Source organism: Neomonachus schauinslandi, chromosome 1 (genome assembly GCF_002201575.2).
Source record: "Neomonachus schauinslandi chromosome 1, ASM220157v2, whole genome shotgun sequence".
Taxonomy (NCBI): Eukaryota; Metazoa; Chordata; class Mammalia; order Carnivora; family Phocidae; genus Neomonachus; species Neomonachus schauinslandi.
The window spans coordinates 46,501,332-46,525,455 of record NC_058403.1 but is presented as its reverse complement, the minus strand read 5'-3'; the positions used below and the strand labels follow the sequence as shown (position 1 = coordinate 46,525,455).

Here is a 24,124-nt window from a genome sequence, read left to right as displayed (position 1 = left end):
ATCCTGATTGCTCAATTTGATGCTCAACAATTGTTAGGAAGTCTATAATTTCGACCAGGCAATGAAGACTCATGGTCCGAGCCTGATTGAGGTTAAAAGGATTCATCTAATCTTGGGGACCCCAGGCTTACTTACTCTTGTCTAATGATGGCACTCTCTCCTAGGCATTCACCTACCTTCAGGCACAAGGGCTTCAAATAAATACCCAAGACTTGGTTTAGAACTCAAGGATGATTTATCTTCCCCATTCCAAGGACATTTTACTCTACATAACTATGTCTTTTCCTCCTCCTTCTGTTCCTCCCTGTCTTCCTCCTCATCTTCACTCTGAATCTCTCATTATTTATCTATCTGGGATTGTACTTGGTCAGTCAATCCAGTTCCCCTTGATGAAATATCCCAGTCATTTCGAGCGTTGTCAGAAATCTTTGGCTCTGTTAGTTACTTCATTGTCCAATTCTGTGTTTTCTGCTTTTCTTCTTAAAACTTGACTTTACTGCTGGATGAAGAGCATTTTCCTGTCTTTCAGCATCAAGTGAACTGCCATCATGGAAAAGGAAGCCAACCATGTCACCGCTCCTGTCACTGTGTAGGCGAGACCTAAGAAAAGGCTACTGCCTCCACTCCATGTCAAGGTGGAAAGAACAACTGATTTTTCTCCTCTGAACCTGGTTACAGGAAAATCTAAGACAGGAAGACCTGTTAAGGATCTATCTCAAAACTTCTCAGCTCTACCACTGTATATCTTAAATATATTAGGTTGAACCATATAAAATTGTTGTGTTTGTAGGTTTAAAAAAATGGTTGAATGTTCAACTTCATATTGTCTAATCTTTAGCAATGTTGTATCTTGCTGGAATGAAATTAAGTAAAAGTAAGGCTTCCCTCTATATAGTTGTAATCTATAAAAGAGATACTGACACAAATAGATCAGACTGACTTACAGACAACTAAAAAAATGGACAAATATATTTAATTTCCTTTGGCAGACCCCAGGAAATGAAAAGAATACAGATATGCTTTACAGCAAACCTAAATTTTTGTTTGTGAATCAGGAGACCCAGAGTAGGCTAAAGTCCTTCATAGACTAAGGTTTGAATTTCTACCTTAGAGAAATTTCTACTTCAAGACTAGTGAAGAAGAAAAAATAATGAGATAGATGGCAAAACATTTTTTGGTGGGAAAGCTAAAGGTGGTGCATTCATCTGGGTTTTGAAAAGGCAAACAACCTTCACTGCTGGGGAGAATATATTTGAAGTGGGTTTGCTATCGTTAGCATTTCAATGATGTCATTTTGATTATGCATGTGGCCTGAGGTTTTTAAACATCTGGTGCCTTTTGTAAACCAAACTAGTAAACAAATAAAGGCTTCTCATAGCAACGGCACAGGACAGCGGCATTTCCCAGCAAAGCTCTTAAAAGGCCTCGAATCACTTGGCAACATGCGATTTAAAGGCACAAGGAACCTGGTTAGGAAACAAGTTCTCTCTCTCTTTCTTTTCCATCAAAATTCCTCACTGTCACCAGGTCCCTGCGTGCCACCTTGACCCGCGGCCTGTTTTCTCTTTCCTCAGTTCCATTGAGAAGGCATTTTCCTCATACACAGAACATCTTTTTCCCCTTAGGAGTGGTAGGTGTTTGCTGCAGCTCAGATTTAGTTCTTCTCCTGGCATGGCAGCCAGGCCTGAGGCAGGCTGGATACTACTCACACAGGGCTCAGCTCCGGTAGTGCAAGTATAGGACCGAAGCTCAGGATCTAGGTTCTGCCTGCAAGATTTTGACTTGAGAGTCATCAACATTAAAATATGAGTGTGAGTGAAGTCACCCAAGGAGAGCTTGACTCCAGAGGAGAAACAGAGTGTCTCCTTTGTTTGGAACATGGACTCCCTTATGCTTCCCTCAGCTCAAAACTCCCTGTCATGCATTGTGAGGACAGCAGTACACGATAGGTTTTTTTTCTTCCTGTTTTGTGATTGCAACTCTAACTGCTTTACTGATAAGGGAGTCATAGACAAAGTTGGGATCAGAAAGTCTAACTTGGGAGACCACTGTCAAGCAACTTTCAATCTCAAATTTTGGGGGAGGGCTTGCTGAAATCCTATTAAAAAGGTAATATTCTATGGTTTACTCTTTGATCTGTATGTGTAATGTTGCATAAGAGAAACAAGTTTGTGGCTTTCATTTGTATTTAGGGAGAAATGAAAATGAACGAACTGAAGGCAAACTGTACTGATCAGTGAACAAAAAGGAGGCAACAAGGTGAGAAGTAGAGATGCTGTCTCATCAGTGGGGGCATTTCTGATTGAGGAATATCCCCCTGTCAGAATGGAGATGTCCATACTCTAGGATAGAAAAGAAAAGATGGAGCAGGGAACTGCAGCACATACAGTCATTCACGTATTCTAAAGTATTTCTCATTCAAGCTCCCTGAGAAGTAAAGAAGAAACTAAGGAGGTAGACAGTTTTGTGGTAAGATCTTCTGGCCTGCTGGAGGGGTCCCACGAACAACTCCTAGTCAGTAGCCCTGAGATTGTGTATAAATATATAATTTTTTAAAGATAGTGTTTGGAGTCATCTTGAAGTTAAATCTTTTTGTTTTTAAGTCAAGAGTTACATTTGTATTTTTGAATTAAGTGAAAAAATTCAGAATCTCACATTAAAGCATGTGTCTCCTACCTTGGACCTTATGTCCATAACCAAGGCACTGACTCCTACTAGCTGGCTCGGTATCAAAGAGAGGGAAGGACACAGCGTCTTCAGCAGAACTTATAGCGCACCTCACACGGGTTGGATGGACTGCACCTGCATCTTGAGTCCAGGGCTCCCTTGGTCTATACTTTTGTTTAGAATAAAAGATTCTACAGTGTCTCTCAGTTTTCATTATTTTTAGCACATATTCTAAATTTACTACTTATTGAATCGCTCTCTCTTATATCCCTGGTCCTCCACCTCATCCCATCTGTCTCTGGTACACATCTCTAGGCCCACTGGTATTTAATCTTTCTTGGGGGATAGAAATAGTCCTTCCTTATGTGTCCATCCCTACTTACCTGATACTGCTATTAACTCTTATTCCTAAAAAAAAAATAAAAATAAACAAAGTACACATTTGATTACATAAATTGGAGACAAACTGCTCTCTGGTGACAAGTGACAGTATTACCTATAAGAGAACTATGTGTTTCTTCTTTATATATACAGATTAAATTGTAGAATAGAAAAGTACAAAGTGAAATAATTCAACAACTAGTACCCAGATGGATGCTGATTTTCCTTCATCCTCAGGAAGAAGAGCGGTATAAAAGGATACTATAGGTAATGTTGAAACTATAGTTACCAGCAGGCAAGCCTTCAGTAAAATACTGTATTCGATTGAGTCGACGGTACAGTTTTTTGAAAGTGGGAAAGGCGGCTGTCCGCATCCACACAATGAAGTCATCATTGAGAAAGCCATTGTTTCCTGGATCCTCTTCATCCAGTTCATAGACAGGCTTAGCCCAGGATGGGGGCTTTGTGGTCCCTGTGGGAAGAAAATCATTGACATGGTTGAGAGAAATCATCTACACCCTTCAGTTTTCCTTAGACCAGAGAGAATGAAATAACTTCAGCATTCTTGAGAAAAGAGAAATAAAAATTAAGACTTTAAAAAAAGTGTGTGTGTATAAGCTACCTAAGTATGCAACCATTAAAAATAATGGATTATAAAAACTCTAAGGAAATGTGGGGGAAATAATGATGATATGTCATAGGGTTAAAACAGAACAGAATATCAAATTATATGTATATTATGTTTTTAACTATATTAAATGCATATAAAGCACTGAAAAAATAGGGCAAAAGGGTAATAGTGGTTGTATTCAGGGATAGCATCATAGGGACTGTCTTCATTTTCTTTAGCTTCACTAGTAATTTAAAGACAGGAAATTAAAACAAGATATGATCATTTCATCTAAAACTTGGGTAATAGGTAAAGAAAAAAAGGTGACAACAATTGATGATGCAGTGGAACTAGGAACTCTTGTGCAGAGCAGAGAGATGTGTGGATTAGTAATATCACTGGCAATCTAGGAACATGCATCAAAAGCTTTAATATATTTTGCACATATTTTGGCCTAGATATTCTACTTCTAGAAATTTATTCTAAGGAAATAATCATGTATGTGCATGAAGACTATGTTAAATACTCGCTGCAGCAATGTGCTTAAGAGCTCAAAGTTGGAAGTAAGGAGGAGGAACTGATAAAGGGGAAGAGGCAGACAGCAAAGGTGTTATAAGCCTGTTTTATTTATTTTTATTTATTTATTTATTTATTATGTTATGTTAATCACCATACATTACATCATTAGTTTTTGATGTAGTGTTCCATGATTCATTGTTTGGGTATAACACCCAGTGCGCCATGCAGAACGTGCCCTCTTTAATACCCATAAGCCTGTTTTAAAGATAGGAGGCCTCGCAGGTTTGGGTGTTGTAAAAGCAAGTGCTAAGTTTGGTTGGATTAATCTGTTGAAGTATGTTTGTACACTTAAACTTCCTCTGGGAAAAAATCCTTTGCTGAAAAACTTCCTCTGTAAATATTGTGGAGCTCACCTATTTTGGCCCCCCCCCCAAATTTCAATCACTGTTGCTAGAATTTTGATGAAAATTGAAATTGCCTTTGGTACCTCCACTGTGGACCTTACTCTCTCATGAGCTCATGCCCCAAGACAACAGGTCCTGTAAGACACTGACACCCTAATCACCCAGGGAGCTTGTTAAAAATGTAAGTTTAAGCATGCCTTTCCCTACCAAGCCCTGATCCCACTTTATCCCATTTCCAGAGAATATGAGACGTGTGATCTAAGAGGCACCAACTTTCTTCCTTTTCCAAGTTGGGTCATTTGTATTTATCCATTCATTCAACAATAAGCACTTCTTGATTGCTCACTATGTATCAAGCACCAGGGATACAAAACTTCCTAATTTCCTCAAGTAATTCACAGACTGAAGTGGGGATGACAAGTATTCAAACAGATAAGTACAGGATAATGTGCTAACTCTTACAGTAAAGGTAAGAACAGAGTGTAGCAGGAGATGAGAGAACACCAAGGACCCTTTGTGTTGTAGGCCTGAGGTTATGTGGCAAGAGAAAACAACAGAATGTTCCTAACTTCCTTTCAAAAACTAGGGATTCAATCATAGGTACAGTGACCATAAATGCTAGTTTGTCTAAGATAGTCCCAGCTTATGTCCGTTGTCTGTTATCCCATCTGACTTAGCATTTATCCCAAACAAATAATGTACGTATAATTTCATCCTTCCACCTTCCAGCCATGGTCTTAGCTAGTAGTGTGTGAAATACCTATGTGCAGTGAATGGAATGCTTACTTTAACATGTGATTAATGAAGGATAACCAGAGATCCTTTCAATCAAAACACAACATATTCCTGTGACCCCTACAAGCTTTTTGACACTCCAGCCAGTTAGGACATAGCCTCTGTGTTGGCCTGTGAGATGCATGAAGCTGCCAGCCTACAAGTCAGTGGGATCAGTGGGAAACGTGGGAAATAAGAGGTTATGTTATACGTACTTAACATAGTGTGGGAAATAGATGCTAAACAGTTTTGCTGAGTGTAGGTTTGAACTCTGTGGTTTTATTATTTATTATATGGTACAAATATATAACTATTTTATTGTTTGGTATCAGTTTTTATTTGCCAGTAAGTCCTTTTAGCTGTAAAGAGCTAAAAAATAGAACATGTATGTTTAATGTAAAATTAAGTACAGTTTCTTGAGAAAGTTGATGAATGTGAAATTTGCAGTGTTGGTTGACATTTACCGCATAAGGGAACCATTGTGATGTCAATGACAAACTGAAAATTAAGAGACATGAATCTGCTGAAGAACATCAGAATCTAATTCAGAAATTTGTGGTTATTTTTAAGAGTATATCCAAAGACAATGCTTTACCTCAGGTAGCTACCGAAGGTGTATTTATATGTCATTATGTGAGCATGACTTTTCATTTAGATCAAGTGAGCTTCCTTCTAGTTTCAATTTTTTATTAGTTTTTTTTTTTTTTGGTAAACAAAGGAAAGCTTTGTGTTGCCTCCATTAGTACAAAAAGAACTTTGTATACAGTTAAATGAGGCCAGTTTCACATCAGCGTCTTCAAACGCTTCAAAATAGAAAATCAGTTAAGTTAATTATAATAATGGTTTGAATTTTTTGGTTTGACTTTTCATGGAATCAAAGCAAAGCTTTTTGATATTCAATCTTGAAAAATAAAAACTCTAACATTATAATAAATATTACTATAAATTCAGCTAAAAAATAAAAAATCAAGTGTAAATTTTTGGTTTTGTAGTGATAGCATAAATACAAATTTGGTGGAGCACAGCATCAGAATAAAGATAATGTTCTTTTTTTTTTTAAGATTTTATTTATTTATTTGACAGAGAGAGACACAGTAAGAGAGGGAACACAAGCAGGGGGAGTGGGAGAAGGAGAAGCAGGCCTCCTGCAGAGCAGGGAGCCCATTGCGGGGCTCCATCCCAGGACCCTGGGATCTTTACCTGAGCCAAAGGCAGATGCTTAATGACTGAGCCACCCAGGTGCCCCAAAGGTAATGTTCTTAATAAATTGAGAAATTTACAAATCAATGTACTTAAAATTGGTTGTGGTACATACATAATTTATAATTATATCCAAACAAGCTACAATATTTTACTAATCAAAGGAAGAGCCATAGTTGTGCAAATTTAAATATTTTTGTATATTCACAGTTAAAGAAACTGAACTGTAAAATTTTTACAATAATATGGATGATTAATAAAAGAAATACTTTAGGATGGTAGTATATGTGGTCTGTCTTTGCTATGCACCATCCACCAGAATTTTAGAAATGTTTGAGCCTTTGAAGAACTATTTTGTATATCAAATGGTGTGTCCTACAATGATCCTAAACTTTTTTGGTAAATGAGCCTCTAACTTTTTGTTGAATTTTAGTCAAAATAGTTTTAAAATTTTAAACAAAGTATCCAAAATATGGAATGCCAAAAAACTTCATAGTTTTTGATTTAGTGAATTGTAATTATTGAAAGCCAATCTTGCAAACAAGAAGATATTAAAATTTACCCCTAGGAAAACAAGGGAATAATTAAACATATTATATAATGAGAGTTCAAAATGTGGACAGATTTAATTTTTAAATTCTACAATTGTACTTTAGAATATTTCAATTTAGGTAAAAACTTTTTTGATGGAGCTCCTATTTTTAACTGGATAAAATTTTTTCTGGGGTGCCTGGGTGGCTCAGTCTGTTAAGTGTCTGTCTTTGGCTCAGGTCATGATCCCAGGGTGCTGGGATCGAGTCCATCGGGCTCTCTACTCAGTGGGGAGTCTGCTTCTTCCTCTCCCTCTGCCCCTCACCCCTGCTCATTCTCACTCTCAAATAAATAAATAAAATCTTTAAAAAAAATGTTTTTCTTTCCCAGAATTAAATGATATCAAGAAGGTTTAAGATTTTGTAGCATCTAAATATAGGAATACACTTAGAAGGATCAGAGATAGAAAAAAATGTGAAATAAAAAGACAGTGCCTATGAAAATATTTAGGTTATAATACTAGCATATTTCAATACAAAAAGATTGAAAATGAAAATATCCTCCATTTAGTAAAATTGGCTATGAGCGTAATAGGTACCTGATCATCTATAGATATCTTCTCAATTAAAAAAAAAATACTAGGTTAAAAGAGAAGAATCAATTAAAGGTGCCAACAGTGTCAAATTGATTAACCATAAAGTTCAACTTCAAAAAAGACTGCAGATAATTTTGTGAAAAAAATATTTTAATAAAATATTTTTTAAAATAATAAAAACAACAAATTCATTAGAAAAATACAGGGGCATGCAATGAAGACAGATATGACCAAGAAACTGATTAAAATATGTGACTATATATCCAGAATAATTATTCTGCTTATGTTATCTTTTAATGTTTAAATAATAAAGTAGTTTTTTTAGTTGGCTTAATATACACAGATAGGTTATTTTAACTTTTGAAAGAGTTGCCTTTTAAAATAGTTTGTAATGGAATTATTTTATAGGTCCACCAATATGGTAATGTCAATTTGTTGATCAATAAATACAAATTTCAAATAAATATATAACTTTAGTTATTCTAGTGCCCCCTTTCACTCTCAAAAGTGCACCAGCTTGGACAATAAATTACATGGTCACCCTAATTATAAATGAAGCAACAAGTTTCTTAAAACACTGCCTTTTTCCTAATGTAAACTGAAGGGAACTAGGGCATCAATCATTTCATGTTTCTGATAGGTATGTGATGGAGGTGTCCACAGGTAGGGAAAGTCAGAGCAAAAGGGAGGTCAGCAAAAAAGTAAAGAAGGAGGTATTATAAACATTTCCTCACACATAAAAAAGTTTCTATAAAGAGATAAGAATATTTAGCTAATACATGGGTCTTACCTGCAAATGCGCTAGAAAGATTAATATAACTTGGATTCTGAAACTTGACATACTTATCTGTCCACCACGTAATTCCACTTCTTAGCATTGGAACTTTGATAGGTATAGATGAATTAAGGTTGTATGAAAGAATAATGGTATCTGTAAGGAAATTAAAAATTGTGCTAGAGATGCAAGCAAGCATTTTTGCCCCATTTCAAAGTACAAAACCAGACACAGCTGAAAAATAAACCAGGGTTTTAGCAGACTCTCAACATGCCTACATGCAATAGATGTTGGAATTAGAAAACTATTCTTTTTCTTGCCAAGGCCCCAATTACTGGAAAATACTCTCAAGCTCCATTTAGCTTATGTTCCCTAACTACTTCAAATCTCTGGTAAGGGAGAAGTTATTTGCAAATGAAATACCGTAAGTCAGTGGATAATGTATACACAATTTTTTTTTTTTTGAACTGCTACTCACTTGCAGAGGTGATCTTCTGGACATTTAGGTTATTACACGCTTATGAAAAGGCACCCCATGGAGACAGGAAAAGTCACCTACCATTGAATATGCTGTTGGCAATAGCACCACAAGGAGCGATGGGAGTCCCATCGTGGGACTTGCTAAATGGAGCACAGTTTCCAACATCCTGGAAGCAAGATGATACAGTAAAAAGAAATACTTTGGTAAACTCTCTTAGAATGTTAAAAATGAGAACACTGGCAATGTAAATCAACCCACACTAATTTATTGACACATAACAAGATTATGGACTGCTAACCTGTTTTTCCCAGACTTCTGGCTCACTTAGACTAGGAAATTTTTGTGCTTTGGAGATGTGTGTGTGTGTGTATAGTTTTTTTCCTTATTAACAATACATATTCATACCAAATATGTCTGCAGGAAGGAACTTACTTTGTGGGCTCTGCTAAATATCACACTAAGCCTACACCGGAATACATTATTAAAACTTTTTTTTTATTGAAGTGTAATTCATATTCTGAAAATGATACAAATGATAGTGAGTCTAGACCCTAGATGACTTATCACAGGGAATCCATCCACCTAACTAGCAGAATATATTTTAAAAGAGTGGTTGCTAGAAAAAATCATTTGATTATCACTTTCATATAATAATCTCAGTCTGGAAAAGGTTTCCTTCTAGTTTTTTTGCTAGCATGCTGAGTATCATTTATCAAGAGTAAAATTTTATAATCCTAGGAGTGAAAGGCTATTTAATTAAACCAAAGGCTTTTAATCAATCAAGTAGAGCTTAATTTCCTTAAACATGGCTGGAGTGAAGGCCCGAATTATAGGAAGGGCAATGGTAGATATACAGGGAACTGGACTGAGACCACCCACTCAAGGTTACTATCAAAATGGTTGATGCATGAAAGGATAACCATTTAACTGGACAAGATTCACTCCTCTCAATAGCAGATACACTGAATACCCAGCCCCTTCAATTTATGCAAGAATGAAATGAGCATTCCTGCCTTATAAAACCTTAGGTTTTTAGTTTATTTCCCCATAACCTCTTTTAGACTTAAAGATCCACTTCGTTTAAAAAAAAAAAAAAGAGTATTATACCAAATTAAATAAAGCCTTACCTTTAAGTCTGTACCCACCAGTTGGCTATTACTTCTGGATAGAATATAACGATAGAGATTCTGATAGAAGCCATACAATTTGTAGTACATATAAACATTACCCTATAAAATGAGAAAAGCAAGAAGAGGAGAGTAAAAAGAATTACCTGGAATATTAATAAACATGGACAGGATTTTTGTAATAAAAAGTACCACAGAGGGCGCCTGGGTGGCTCAGTTGGTTAAGCGACTGCCTTCGGCTCAGGTCATGATCCTGGAGTCCCTGGATCGAGTCCCGCGTCGGGCTCCCTGCTCGGCAGGGAGTCTGCTTCTCCCTCTGACCCTCCCCCCTCTCATGTGCTCTCTCTCATTCTCTCTCTTTCAAATAAATAAATAAAATCTTTAAAAAAAAAAAGTACCACAGAAAGAATTGATAGGAACCGAAAGTTTCTTTAAATCAAGCAGAAACCCAAGAAATCATTTTAAAAAATCAGTGTTGGAAAATCCTTGTCTAAACAGAATTACTAAAATCACCAAATAAATTATTTTCAATGTTTTTGTAAGGGCTACTATGTTCCTGCCATGAAAAAATTTTAAAACCAGGTTTTGTATTCTCAATATATAAAATTGATGCTACAAATACTGTTATTTCTTAGCAATACCAGGAAAAATGCTTGGCCTCGGGGTTGTGGTAGGCATCAAAGTCAATGATTTCAAACCAAATCCTTGAACATATTTGAAGCTGGAGCCATCTGGGTGCATGTGAAAGGCATGAGATTAGCTCCTTGTGGTCTGGCTCCAGGGGTTTTTGTCTTTTTATCCCTAGAATCTAGCACAGCACCTGGCACACAGCACTTGCTCAAGAAATGGTGAACCGTTTGTTATGGACAAAAAAGAAGGAATAGAATAATTCATGGATCTGAAAGAAAGGTGATTTTCACCTTGGCAATAAGTTGCCTTGTTGCCATGAGAGATGGTCCTTTTCATATATGCTACCCTATGAGGCTGTCTAGTCATAGGCTACCATCATGCTTACCTTTATGATGACATACCAACATTCTCCAGGCAGACTTGATACAGATTTTACTAACAGCACATATGATGCAAATGGAAATGCCCAATGTGGCTATTTATAATTAATATACTACCTACCTCCAAAATAATGAAGGCCTGCATCCAAAAAGATGAAGGCCTTTATTAAGTGCTCTCCATATGTTAAGTGCTATATTCAGTACTAGAAATACAAACGTATCCTTTTACAATCTCCTGATCAATTGATTTGCTTTTACTATGAAAAAATGGCACTTTTGGGATGCCTGTGCTGCTCAGTGGTTAAGTATCTGCCTTCGGCTCAGGTCATGATCCCGGGGTCCTGGGATCGAGTCCACATGGGGCTCCTTGCTCGGCAGGGAGCCTGCTTCTCCCTCTGCCTACAGCTCCCCCTGCTTGTGCGCTCTCTCTCTCTTTCTCTGACAAATAAATAAATAAAATCTTAAAAAAAAAACGGCACTCTGGAAAGGCTTCTGGTCTCACCCTGAACACATGTAAGAGGATGAGTATGGAAAATGTGAGCCGGTACTCAGGGCAGGCTGGAAATCAAGGTCATGGTAAGGGTGGCCATTTACAGAAAACAACAAAGTCTTAAGAACTTAGTCACTTGTAAGAGAAGTGTCTGGAACACCGAGAAGGGGAGATGTTGGGTCGTGACAAAGAGGCAGGCCACAACATCATAAACAGAAAGCATGGGTGTGAAGGCGAACAAGCCAGGCATAGTGGGAATGACTGATTACACTTCCTCAGCCGACGAGGGAACCTCTACTACTGTTGACCCATAACTACAGAAAATATGAACCCCACGGAGTGGAATTTACCATACATTTTCTTGGAAGCTAAAAAGAGAGTTTTACTTACCCAAAGTGATACATTCACATAAATGACAAAATAAACAGGCAGAGAACACTCACCATACCAGGGATAGAAGAGTTTTAATAACCTTTTTTCAGTAATTCTTTGTCCAAGATTTAGGTTAACAAGGGCTCCCATATCATCATCTTTTTTATTGGTCCTAGAGGCACAAGGCACTTTATGGTGTTTCTTCTCTTTAAATTCAGTGGCACTCTGTGCAGGATTCCTGGTTTAAGGCAGTCTTGTGTGAACTCATTGCCTAGTATGTGTAATGTGTGCTAACTGGTGAACCGAAGGCTCTGTGGTTGCACTAACTAGTTTGGTTGGATTTTTATGAGAAAGCCTTTGCCTGAAAGGAATGGTTACCAGCTGGTAACATTTATTTGACTTCAAGGTTTCAAAGTACACAGACAGATGGAAACTGAAGCCCTTTAAGATTTTATCTTTTGGATTTTTTTCTTCAAAAATGTAAGTTCTCTGAGCCTCCAAGAAGGAATGGACTCTCCTGCACCTTGATTTCAGACTTTTGACTTCCAGAACTGTGACAGAATAGTTTTCTATTGTTTTAAGCGTCTTCACCTTCCTGCCAAAATTAAGCAACACTAACTTTCTTTTTCAATTGAAGTATAGTTGATACACAATATTACATTAGCTTCAGGTGTACAACACAGTGATTTGACAAAGTCTAAACTTTATGCTATGCTCACCACAAGTGTAGCTACCATCTGGGACCATACAGTGCTATAACAATACCATTGACTATATTCTCTATGATGTACCTTTTATCCCTGTGACTTATTCATGACATATCTGTAAGCCTGTATCTCCCCCCACTCCCCTTCACCCATTCTTCCCATGCCCCCACCTCCTCCCCTCTGGCCATCACCGGCATGTTCTCTGTGTTTATGAGTCTGTTTCTGATTTTTAAGCAACACTAACACTAACTCAGCATGGTGAGTTGAGGAAGGCATGAAAGGGCATACTATAGATAACTAGAATCTTGACCTGTTAAATGAGTCCACAGGATATAGATATAACTAGAATCTTGACCTGTTAAATGAGTCCACAGGATATAGATATAAGAACACATACATAAAACCTCCCTCACTGACTTTATGTAGATATCACTTATTATCCAAGTACAACTCAGTAATTTCCTTATAGTTTATATCTGACTTACTCACAAAATTGCTTAGCACTAGCCATAATCAATATGGTTGTATTCAGAATATTACTAATGCCAACATGCTTTCATTTGGGATCAAGAGAGAAATAAGAAAGGGTCACATAAAACCAAAGCTTCCTAGAACATAAATTCATTTAACTTAGCAGTTTATCTTTCCTCCATTCATTTAATCTTTCAACATTTTCTGAGCATCTACCACATAAGTATACTGTGTTATGCACTGTGGAAGAAGCAAAGATTCATATGTTCATTCAACAAACATTAATTGAGCACCTACAGCGTGCCAGGCATTGTCATAGGTGCTTAGGACAAAACAGTGAGAGACAGACAACAAACAACACATATCATAGACTATTAATTTATATGGTATGTTAGAAGGTGATAAGTACTATGGAAAAAATTGAAATCAGAGCAGGTTAACAAGGATCAGGAGTATTACAAGAGTAGGGTGGGTAGACAGGTTGCAGTGTGAAATAGGACTGCCAGTGTAGGCCTTACTGAGGTGAGGGCTGAATCAAGACCTGAAAGAGATAGGGCAGTTGGCCAGTGAATATCAGGTACAGGGGGGCAAGGCAAGAGAATGCCTGACTTGTTGAATGAGTGAGGAGTCTAGTGTGGTGGGAGTAGGGCTGGGGGAAGAGAATGAAGGGATTAGATCACAGAGGAAGTAAGAAGCCAAATCATGCAAAGCCTTGTAGGGACTTGAGCTTTTTCACTGAGTGGAAAGAGGAACCATTGCAGGGATTTTTTATTTTTATTATTTATTTATTTATTTATTTTTGAAATATTTTATTTATTTATTTGACAGAGAGAGAGACAGCGAGAGAGGGAACACAAGCAGTGGGGAGTGGGAGAGGGAGAATCAGGCTTCCTGCTGAGCGGGGAGCCTGATGCAGGGCTTGATCCCAGGACCCTGGGATCATGACCCGAGCGGAAGGCAGACGCGCTTAATGACTGAGCCACCCAGGCGCCCCAGGGATTTTTTTTTTCAAAGTTTATTTATTTATTTATTAGTAATCTCTCCTCCCAATGTGGGGCTCAAACTCATGACCCTGAGATCAAGAGTTGCATGCTCTTCCAACTGAGCCAGCCGGTGGTCCCACTGTAGGGATTTTTGAGTAAAGGAATAACATATGACTTTGGCTTTAAAAAGCTCACTCTGGGGGTGCCTGGGTGGCACAGTTGGTTGAGCATCTGACTCTTGGTTTTGGCTCAGGTCGTGATCTTAGGGTCGTGAGACTGAGCCCTGTGTTGGGCTCTGTGCTCAGCACAGAGTCTGCTTGAGGTTTTCTCTCCCTCTGCCCCTCCCTTCTCTCTCTCTCTTTCTCAAATAAATAAATCTTAAAAAAGAAAAACTCATTCTGGGTGCTATGTTGAGACATGGATATAAAAAGGGAGACCTGTTAGGAGGCTATTTCAGAAATCTAAGTGAGAGGTGAATATAGCATGTTGCTGGGTGGTAGCAGAAGAAATGGGCAAAGTGGACAGAGCCTGGATACATTTTGAAGAGAGAGCCAACAGGATGGATTGGATGTGAAGTGTGAGAGAATAAAAGGAGTCACAAATGACTCCTAGGCTTTCAGCCTGAGCACCAGAAAGATGGAGTTGTTTTCAACTGAGATTGAGAAGTCTTTGGATGGATTAGGTTTTTTGTGGGGGTGGGGGGTGGTACAGTGGATAAGGGGAGAAGTGGAAACCAGGAATTCAGTTTTGGAAATGCTGAGCTTCAGATATCTATTAGATATCCATATGGTGACATTAGGAAGGCAGCTGGACACACAAGTGTGGATTTGGAAGAAATGTTTGGGCTACGGATATAAAATGGTGTTGGCAATAGATGGCATCTAAAGTCTGGAGGTAACTGACATTTCCAAAAAAGTGAACGCAGTTAGAGAGGAGAAGGCTAAAAATTAGGACAAAAGTGCTGCCTATCTCAACATAAGGAGTTTGGGGAAAACAGGAAAAGCAGCAAAGGAACTGAAGAAGGGCAACCAGGGGGTTAGGAGGAAAACCAAGGCAGTGTAATATCTTGAAAGCCAAGAGAAGAAAGTATGTTGAGGATGAGGGAGTGGTCACCTGTGTCCAATGAGTGACAAGGCACTAAGGACTGACTGCTGAATTTATCAATGTGGAAGTCATTGGCGTCCTTGCAATTTCACTGAGTGTTAGGGGTAAAAACTTGATTGGAGTGGGTTTAAGAGAGAATGAGAAGAAAGGAACTGGAAGTAGCCAAGATAGACAACTCTTTTGAGTTTTCCTGCTAATGGGAGGTAAGAAATGGGCAAATAGCTGGCAGGGAAATTGGGAGAATAGAAGAGTAGTTTGTTTGTTTGAAGATAAATGAAATAATATGTCTGTATGCTGGGAATGACTGAGTAGAAAAAAAAGCAGATGATATAGGAGAGGCCAGAACTTCTGAGTTAAGTCCTTATAAAGGCAAGAAAAGATGGCATCTATGTACAAGTGGAGATAAGCCTGCAGATGGAAACAGGGATAGTTGACCTATGGTAAAGGGAGGGTGGGGGGAAGGTTGAGTGTGTAGTGCAGATACTTTTGAGTAGGTAGTTGTGGTGTAACATGTAAAGCTTGTCCCTATCCTCAGGGAGGTTCCTCTAAGTAGAGGAAATGAATCCACAGGATATTATTATACAAGTGATTATAGTAAGTTCATTGGAAGAATGGAAACAGTGCTCCCACGATACAAATGAGGGCAAACTGTTGCTTGAGAAAGAGTGAAAAGGAGGCTCAAGGAATGTCTAGGCATGTTAGGGGTTTAAAACAAGTGGCAGTGAGTGGGGAGACTTTCTAGGCAAAACAACAGTAGAAACATAGAGAGTTGTATCATGGGAAAGCAAGTTGGTCAGCTGTCCAGAATACAAGGTCTCCTTCTTCCTCTATCTTTTTATGAAAAGATTGCTAGGCCTCAGGTGGTTGAAGAGCAATCTGAAAGAGTGCTTTTTTGGGGGCGGGGAGGATGGTGAACTTAATTTGCAAATAACAGCTGGTTTAAAGTAGGGGAAGCCAAAGGCAGGAGTGCAGTTAGATAGCTCTGCTACTGGACCAGGAGGCCTGAACTGAGGCAATGCCAAAAAAAAAAAAGAAGAGGACAGGGTGGTTGGAGAGATGGGTTGAAGAACAGTGTCCACACATCAGAGGCTTAGATGAAAAAGCAGTTGGCAGAGTAAAGTCAAAGAGGAAAGTTTGGAGTCTTAGTGATGGGATCTTTACTAGAAGGGAAGTAAGGAGGGTTTTCCAGATGATAATGAGTCTAGTTTGGGACCAGCTGAGTTTGAGGTGGAAGCGGGGCCTTGAGGTAGGAAGCTCAAGGGGAATGCTCAGTGGGAAGCTCAAGAGAAAGCCTGCCTATACTTAGATTCATCCCATGCAGAGTCATCTATGAAGGGGAGGGAGGGGGATCAACCAGGTCAGGGAGGAGGACACTGTTGGGGGAGAGGTGTGGAGTCTAGAGGACAGGACGGGAACTTTGAGGAGTTAAAGGGAATAGTTTTTCATTTATTTGGTTAAGTCTTGACTACCAGGTAAGATTGTGGAGGCCCTGAAAAGGTGCCTCTTGGGTCTCCTACTACAGGGACAGTAATTGAGGGATGACCCCAGATGTCATTGCTCTAAAATCATCCTGTGTTTGCATTAAGGCCATGCTGCTCCCAGCTGCTCCTAATGGCTGAGCACAGCAGAGATACTGAGGCAGACTCCTTCAGGGACTCTCTGTTGGCCTTGCTGAAACTTTCTAAAGAATACACTGCAGTCTTAGACTTTCTCCCTAACTTCCTCCCTTCCTTCTCCCCTTCCGTTTTCTTCACAGGGGTCAGAGCTGTGTTGTGACCTGACAGTTCTCCCGGCATCCTCTGGCCTCCTCCCCATTTTCCCTCACAGGCAGTTCCCCCAATAAATCTCTTGCATGTCTAATCCTGTCTTGGCTTCTGCTTCTCAGAGGACTTGGACTAACATGAGACTTCAATCAGCCCAAGAGCAGGGACTTCTTTTAATATTTCTTTCGCATTTCTCATAATGCCTGGCAGCCAGGCCAAGAGTTGCCCTTAGGGATTAGGCAACTGCAAATGTAGAATGACTTGAGGAGGAGGGGGAAGGGGGGGAAGGGGAGAGTCCCAGCAGCTGTGTGACCCCTGACACTAACCTTGTCCAAGTCACTTAACCTCTCAGCCCATTAATTTTCTCACTATAAAATGAGTGGTTAGATTCAATGATCTCTATGGTCTCCTCTTGTGTTGACATTTGGAATAAAACCTGTCTGATTGATATTAAGAATTATGTTACAAAGTTGGGTGGGTAAAGAGTCTGGAAACTTAGAAACAAAGGAGAAGAATAACATTCCAAAGGAAAAAAGTAGGGGGAGAGTCGCGCATGAACTCAACACTTTGAAAGGTCCCTCACCAGTACTCTGCTTTATTTTTTGTATTTTCAGTTTTGGAAAACACTTGGTGGAAATCATGAACTTATTGCCAAGTGTGAAATAGGAGTAGATCAGTGTACAGCTAATTGAAGACTCTTGAATTTCACTTACCTGCATTGTCTCTGAAAGGTAAAAGGGAATAGAGCAGGTGCATTCTTTGTCAAAATTAGTGGCATCTTCTCGCAGTTTTGCACAATTTCCACAGATTTCTGTGTATTTAATCTGTCAGGCAGGGAAAAGAACAATTACTAATTAAAAATTACATGAGTTCATATTTTAAAAATCAAGGCCCGAGTCCACCTAAGTCTTCAAGCTCTCTGTGTCAAGGGCATGGACTCTGGGACATGAATGAAGGATAGTCCACTGTTGGGGACAAAGTGTTTCTGCAGATGCTTGGGAGGAGTGGGCCCTTTTACAGTCTTTCATTTTGGGACCTGGCAGTATTTTGCCACTGACCTGGAATTCAGTGTTTCTATTGTATATTTATGTAACCTGTTGTGATGTAGGCTTATGTCTCGATCATAAAGAGGTGTCATTAGGAAAGTATTAGGCAATGACTCACGAGAACTGGGCCTACTGCCTGAAGCTAATCAGCTTTATGGGGAAGTCACTTCAGTTTTTCCACTATTGTATGTAAAATATTTATACTAATGAATTTTTCTACATGACATCTAGAGGAAGTTATTAAAAAGGACCAAACACAGAAAAAGAAGGGCTTCCAAACTGTAGGGTTATTGATATATGTGGAATAATTCTGATTTTAAAATGTTATCACATTCTGTTTTTTAAAAGTTAGATTCTGTTTAAAATGGTATCGTGGACTCTTTAAAAAAGGGTGGTGTGTTTCAAATGAGCAAATCCTATGAGTTTTGGCTAAGAGCCTTAGTTATGTAAAGATAGAGCTGTTAGAAGCTTAAGAAAGGGGGGCTCACAGAGAGCCACAGAGGCTGTGCACTTCCCTTCTGCCCTTTCCTCACTGAGTTGAAGAATAATTGGAAGATTATGGGAATGGGGAAGAGCAGGAAAGCAAGGGAGTGGCCTTCTCCTTGGTAAACTGCCAACAGGATTTAGGAGGGAAGACTAACAAGAAAGACAGGATTTTTTTAATCCTTGCAAACCACTGGGAATTTTGAAGCCAAATAGGCAAAGTGTTAGTACTAAATTAAAGATTAGCTAAAAGGCTACTTAACTGTACTTAGATGCTTATATTTGCTTAAATCATTCTTTATTTTATATATGTATGTATGTATTGTTTTTAAATCATTCTTTAAGTGCACAGCAAGGCTTGAACTATTATTTTGGAAAATATTGATGTGCTGTTTGTGAAACTGCATTCTAATTTTTAAGAAGCTTTAAAGAACAGGCCTGTCTCATAAATGACAGCACACTGAACTGTGACTGAGGAAACTGGGGTTCAGTTCAGTCAATTTTTGACCTTGAGTTAAATACTTAAACTCAGGGCCCACATTTTGTTCATCAGCATCATTTTGTCTAGCAATTAATTGACCTGTGAGCTTGAGGTAGTAGTATTCATTCTACTCCATGGATTCTTGTCAGAGTTCTATTAATGCAGAATTAGAAAAAAAATGTGTTTCATGATCAAATGATCTTTGAGTAGATGATATCTAAGGTGCTTTCTAGTTCTAAAGTTTTATGAGCTAGCCAAATTATAAAAGCAGCCCAAGTATCCATAGACTGATGAGTGGATAACTATAATGGAATATTACTCAGCCATCAGAAAGAACGAAATCTTGCCATTTGCAAGATGTGGATGGAGCTAGAGATTATTTTTTCAAGATTTTATTTATTTATTTAAAAAGAGTGAGAGTGGGGGGAGGAGCAGAGGAAGAGGGAGAGAGAGAATCTCAAACAGATTCCACTGAGCTCAGAGCCTGACACAGGGCTTGATCTCACACCCCTGTGATCATGACCTGAGTCAGACACTTAACTGACTGAGCCACTCAGGCACCCCTGGAGTTAGAGAGTATTATGCTAACTGAACTAAGTCAGTCAGAGAAAGACAAATACCATATGATTTCACTCATAAGTAGAATTTAAGAAACAAAACAAATGTGCAAAGAAAAAAAAAAGAGAAACAAAGACTCTTTTTTTTTTTTAAAGATTTTATTTATTTATCTGAGAGAGAGAGAATGAGAGAGAGCATGAGAAGGAGGAGGGTCAGAGGGAGAAGCAGACTGCCCGATGAGCAGGGAGCCTGATGTGGGACTTGATCCCGGGACTCCAGGATCATGACCTGAGCCGAAGGCAGTTGCTTAACCAACTGAGCCACCCAGGCACCCAAAGAAATGGACTCTTAACTATAGAGAACAAACTGGTGGTTACCAGAGGGGAGGAGGGCGGAGGGATGGATGAACTAGGTGATTGAAGATGGAAAAAATAATGGCCTTGTAAACCTATAGTTCTAAAATGACAGCAAAGGTCACACAGTCTGCTTGTTCCTCATAGAATTTTGGAGAGGCAGGAATGCTCATTCTTGCTTAAAGTGAACTGGAAAAAAGTCACTTCCTTGTTGTAGCCCAGAGCTAAGTGAGAAGAGGAAAATCACTTAGAACTCTTCTACTAGGTCTGTGCTTGATCACACTGGCCTGGGGTATGCACTTCATCTTATCACTCAATACAATGAAATACATCCATGTGCAAAAGAGAATCTCACTATCACAGTGGTTTCTGGGTTTCTTGTAGACAAGCAAAATGTTAGAAATAGATCTATCCTAAGTGACTAGAAAAAAGGTCTATTGGAAAATCTCCTTAACATGATAAAAATCATTCTGTTGAAAGCTGTTTGCAGAGTGGCCTTAGTGAACCATGGAGTGAAGTTCCCTTCACATGCATGAGGTGACATCATTTAGCAATGGCTGCCTCTTAATGGAGGCTGCACTTCACAGTGAGTGAGGGTGGATAACCAGAGGGGAAGAAGCAAGGAAGACATGGGAAGGGCGGGAAAACCAGAAAGAAAGGGGTTGGTGAAGAAGAAAATAGAAAAGTAAATAGGATGAGCTGTTTGTGGAAATGAAACAACCTTGTAAGCCACTTATGCTATGCTTTTCAATAAGGCAAGTTTAATTTTCTCCTGCCATTATGTCCCCTCCCTAGACCACCTTCTCAGGTTCTCATCCTCTAACAGCTTGTTAATCAAGTTGGCAAAGGCTTGTAATGGAGCGAAGGTATGCCCTTAGGTTCAGCTTTTCTCAGTCTTGAGTAGAATTTAGTTAATTTTGCTAAGTATCCTTAAGAGGCCAGAAAGATTCGGGTTCTTGCCTTTCCTCCATTAAAGTAATGATCTTGGAGTTCGTTTGCAAAGGGAAAGATACAATGCTTGAAAGTGGGACAAAACTGAAGACCTCTTTGTCTCTTTACTTTTTTATCCATATGATTCATGGGCATCTGGCAGTCATTTGACCCTGCCTCTCCTTCTCCTACCTCTATCAGTCCTTGGTCAGTACTCCACCAGTTTAAAAAACTTCTGACTTTGCCACGTTCCTGGAAATGAATGGCTGAGCGGACCAGTGTGAGAGTGATTGTCCTCAAGAGGGAGTAGGGATGAATAAAGCCAACATACAGAGGCTACCACCATCTGCACCGGTTGACTGAAAAACGGATGTTCTAGTCTCATCTGTTGAGGGGCTGTGTTCTCAAACTGGTCCCTCATTTATAGTCCCAAAGCTGAAAATTCTTAGAATCTGCATTAAAAATGTAAGATGGGACAAACCTCTATTTCCTTGATACTCTTTGCATTCAATATAAGGATGATGCCCACACCAAGGCAGAACACTCCTGTGGCAAAAAAGCCGGAGAGGACTCCAGTGGCTGAGAGCTGCAGCCGGTAGGCAGGCAATTGCTGCTGCTTCAAGGCAGTGTTGTCTGGCAATTTGCACCGGCCGTCCTTGGACGTCCTCTTCATTCTGGTCCTGCAGGTGACTGAGATACACTTACAAGGCATTTATAACATTATTACTCCTAGTAATACTGCATAATGGTAGTGCTAAATTAAGAATTAGACGAACTTTCCTTTGTAGTTGCAGTCTACTTCCCAGAATTGTTCCTTAACTGAACCTGAGATTCAGCAGGAACACAGCTGTCTTCAGTCAGCCATTGGTATAGTTCACTTTAGGCTCAAAAAATGTGTGCTAAATGCCATGCCTAGGAGGAATAGTCCCCAGCAGAGTCTGCACAGACCGGCATCTGGCCACATTGGGAAGCAGTTATCATGGGCTATTTCTGGGATGTGGTGACTAATTCAAGGCAAGCCCTTCCTGAAAGGGGGAAAATGGATTTATCTTTGAGAACTTGCCTAAAGCCTTGGAGATTAATACAAAAAATAAAAGTTAGGGCTATCAGCTTTTTTCCAAACATGGCCGCTTCTAACATAAATATAAACTAAATTGGAAAAATGCTCTCAGATTACAGCTAACTTTGCTACTTGTGATAATGAGGAAGAGGGAAGCAAACAGGGATTGTGGAACACAGATGTCTAATCTCAGCAGCTGCCAGTTTTTTCATCCATAAGAAAGACTCTAGTAGAAAATGTACATTAAAAACATCTCCTCCTAAATTTTTTCCAAGCAAGTGCTTTGGAGTAGCTCAAATGAGGCAAGAGAAAGGAAGGGCAAGATAGATAATCAATTAAATGTTCAATATTGCAATATGGTATTATTAGTTTGGCTTGGGGTTTCTCTCATTTATCAGAAATCCCCCTGGGCGCCTGGGTGGCTCAGTCGTTAAGCGTCTGCCTTCGGCTCAGGTCATGATCCCAGGGTCCTGGGATCGAGCCCCACATCGGGCTCCCTGCTCTGCAGGAAGCCTGCTTCTCCCTCTCCCACTCCCCCTGCTTGTGTTCCCTCTCTCGCTGTGTCTCTCTCTCTCAAATAAATAAAATCTTAAAAAAAGAAAAAAGAAAAAAAAAGAAATCCTCTAACATTTCATTAGGCTGTTAATAATTACTTCCTTTTCTTTAAAATGTATTTAAGATATAGAATTAGGATTTTAAAAAAATAGGCAAGTTTCTAATCTTCCTTTTTTATTAACATTAGGCAGAGAAGCCATGCTGGACTATTTTTATTTTTATTTCATTTTGTTTTTTTAAGGGGGTGCAGAAAGAGAGGGAGAGAGAGAATCTTAAGCAGGTTCCACACCCAGCGTGGAGCCCAATGCAGGGCTCGATATCATAACCCTGAGATCATGACCTGGCCAAAATCAAGAGTCAGATGCTTACCTGACTGAGCCACCCAGGTGCCCCGGACTATTTTTATATTAAAGAAGGCAACGACTTTGGCAGGTGTACCTAGTTTAAAAGCATACAAAATAAATGCCAATACTTACACTAGACGGTATCCAATTCAGAGTCAAAGCTTCCCACTTGCAAAGCTGGGAAAAGCAAATACCAGGGGGAAATTTTCAGCACATCACTTGAATCTGGCTTGGAGACGGTGACGAGTATGGCTGCCGGTATTAGCCTTGTGTGAGAAGATGGTGGCGAACACTTCTAATTCACGTAGACTATTTGTTTTACTCAATAAACATGGTTGAGAACTTGGGTTGAAAATGCGGCAACAGCCTACAAGATTAGATTACACGTGCATTGTTGGCCTACAAAACAATCAGGTACGTTTGCCACCTGGGAACTTGGTCCAACATTGGGTGGGATTATACTACATAGATAACACCTAGCAAAAGGGTCATTATAGTAACAAATCTGTAAGAACAGCATTTCTTAGGCTTTTTATAAAACAACAAAACCAAACTAACCAAAATCTCAAAGTAGAAGGAACTTTCATTTAGTATATTAGTCAGGGCTCTCCAGAGAAACAAAATTAATTGGATGTATGTAAAGAGATTTTATTAGAAGGAATTGGCTTACGTGGTTATGGAGGAGGCTGGCAAGTCCAAAATCTGCAGAGCTGATGTCTCAGTTTGAGTCTAAAGGCCAAAAGGTACTGTAAAATCACAAGAGCTGAGGTCCTAGTTTGAAGGCTATCAGACAGCAAGAGCCAATGTTTCAGTTGGAATCAGAATTCTCTCTTATTTGAGGGACGGGGGTGGGGGGTAGGGGAGGGGAGTGGTTTGTGGAGGGTGTGTGGGGGTGGGCAGTGTCAACCTTTTGTTCTATTTAGGCTTTCAACTGACAGGATGAGGCCCACCCAAATGAGGGAGGACAATCTGCTTTAAAGTCCACCCTTTTAAATGTTAACCTCATCCAAAAACACCCTCACAGAAACACTCAGAATAATATTTGCTCAACTATCAGGGCAACCTCTGGCCCAGTCAACTTGACACATAAAATTAACCATCACAGGTATTAAGGGAACACATTTCTGGGGCAACATTCCTGAGATAGCCAGATCTCACTTTACATTTTTATATTTACATATTTCTCTTCTAAATAAACCTACTTCAAGCATACAGATATACTTCATATACTCTGCTTTTCAAGTTTCTAGAACTGGGTTTCCTTACCCTCAGTACTACTGATTAGTATTTTGGGCCAGATACTTTTTTATTGTGGGGGCTGGCCTGTAGGATGGTAGAACGTTGAGCAGC

General features: G+C 39.3%; 1 protein-coding gene across 1 annotated transcript; it reads right to left on the bottom strand.

Annotated features, from left to right (window-relative positions):
• Window positions 1–219: 219 nt before the first annotated feature.
• On the bottom strand, window positions 220–23,579 carry LOC110582536 (cell cycle control protein 50C-like). The gene is made up of 8 exons (XM_044913966.1): window positions 23,445–23,579; window positions 21,297–21,495; window positions 17,678–17,788; window positions 10,065–10,166; window positions 9,016–9,103; window positions 8,472–8,612; window positions 3,311–3,520; window positions 220–684 (listed from the first exon to the last, which is right to left on the bottom strand). Exons 2-8 carry the CDS (start codon window positions 21,486–21,488, stop codon window positions 494–496), a joined length of 1,035 nt encoding a protein of 344 aa, XP_044769901.1. The 5' UTR covers window positions 21,489–21,495; window positions 23,445–23,579; the 3' UTR covers window positions 220–493.
• Between the last annotated feature and the right edge of the window lie 545 nt (window positions 23,580–24,124).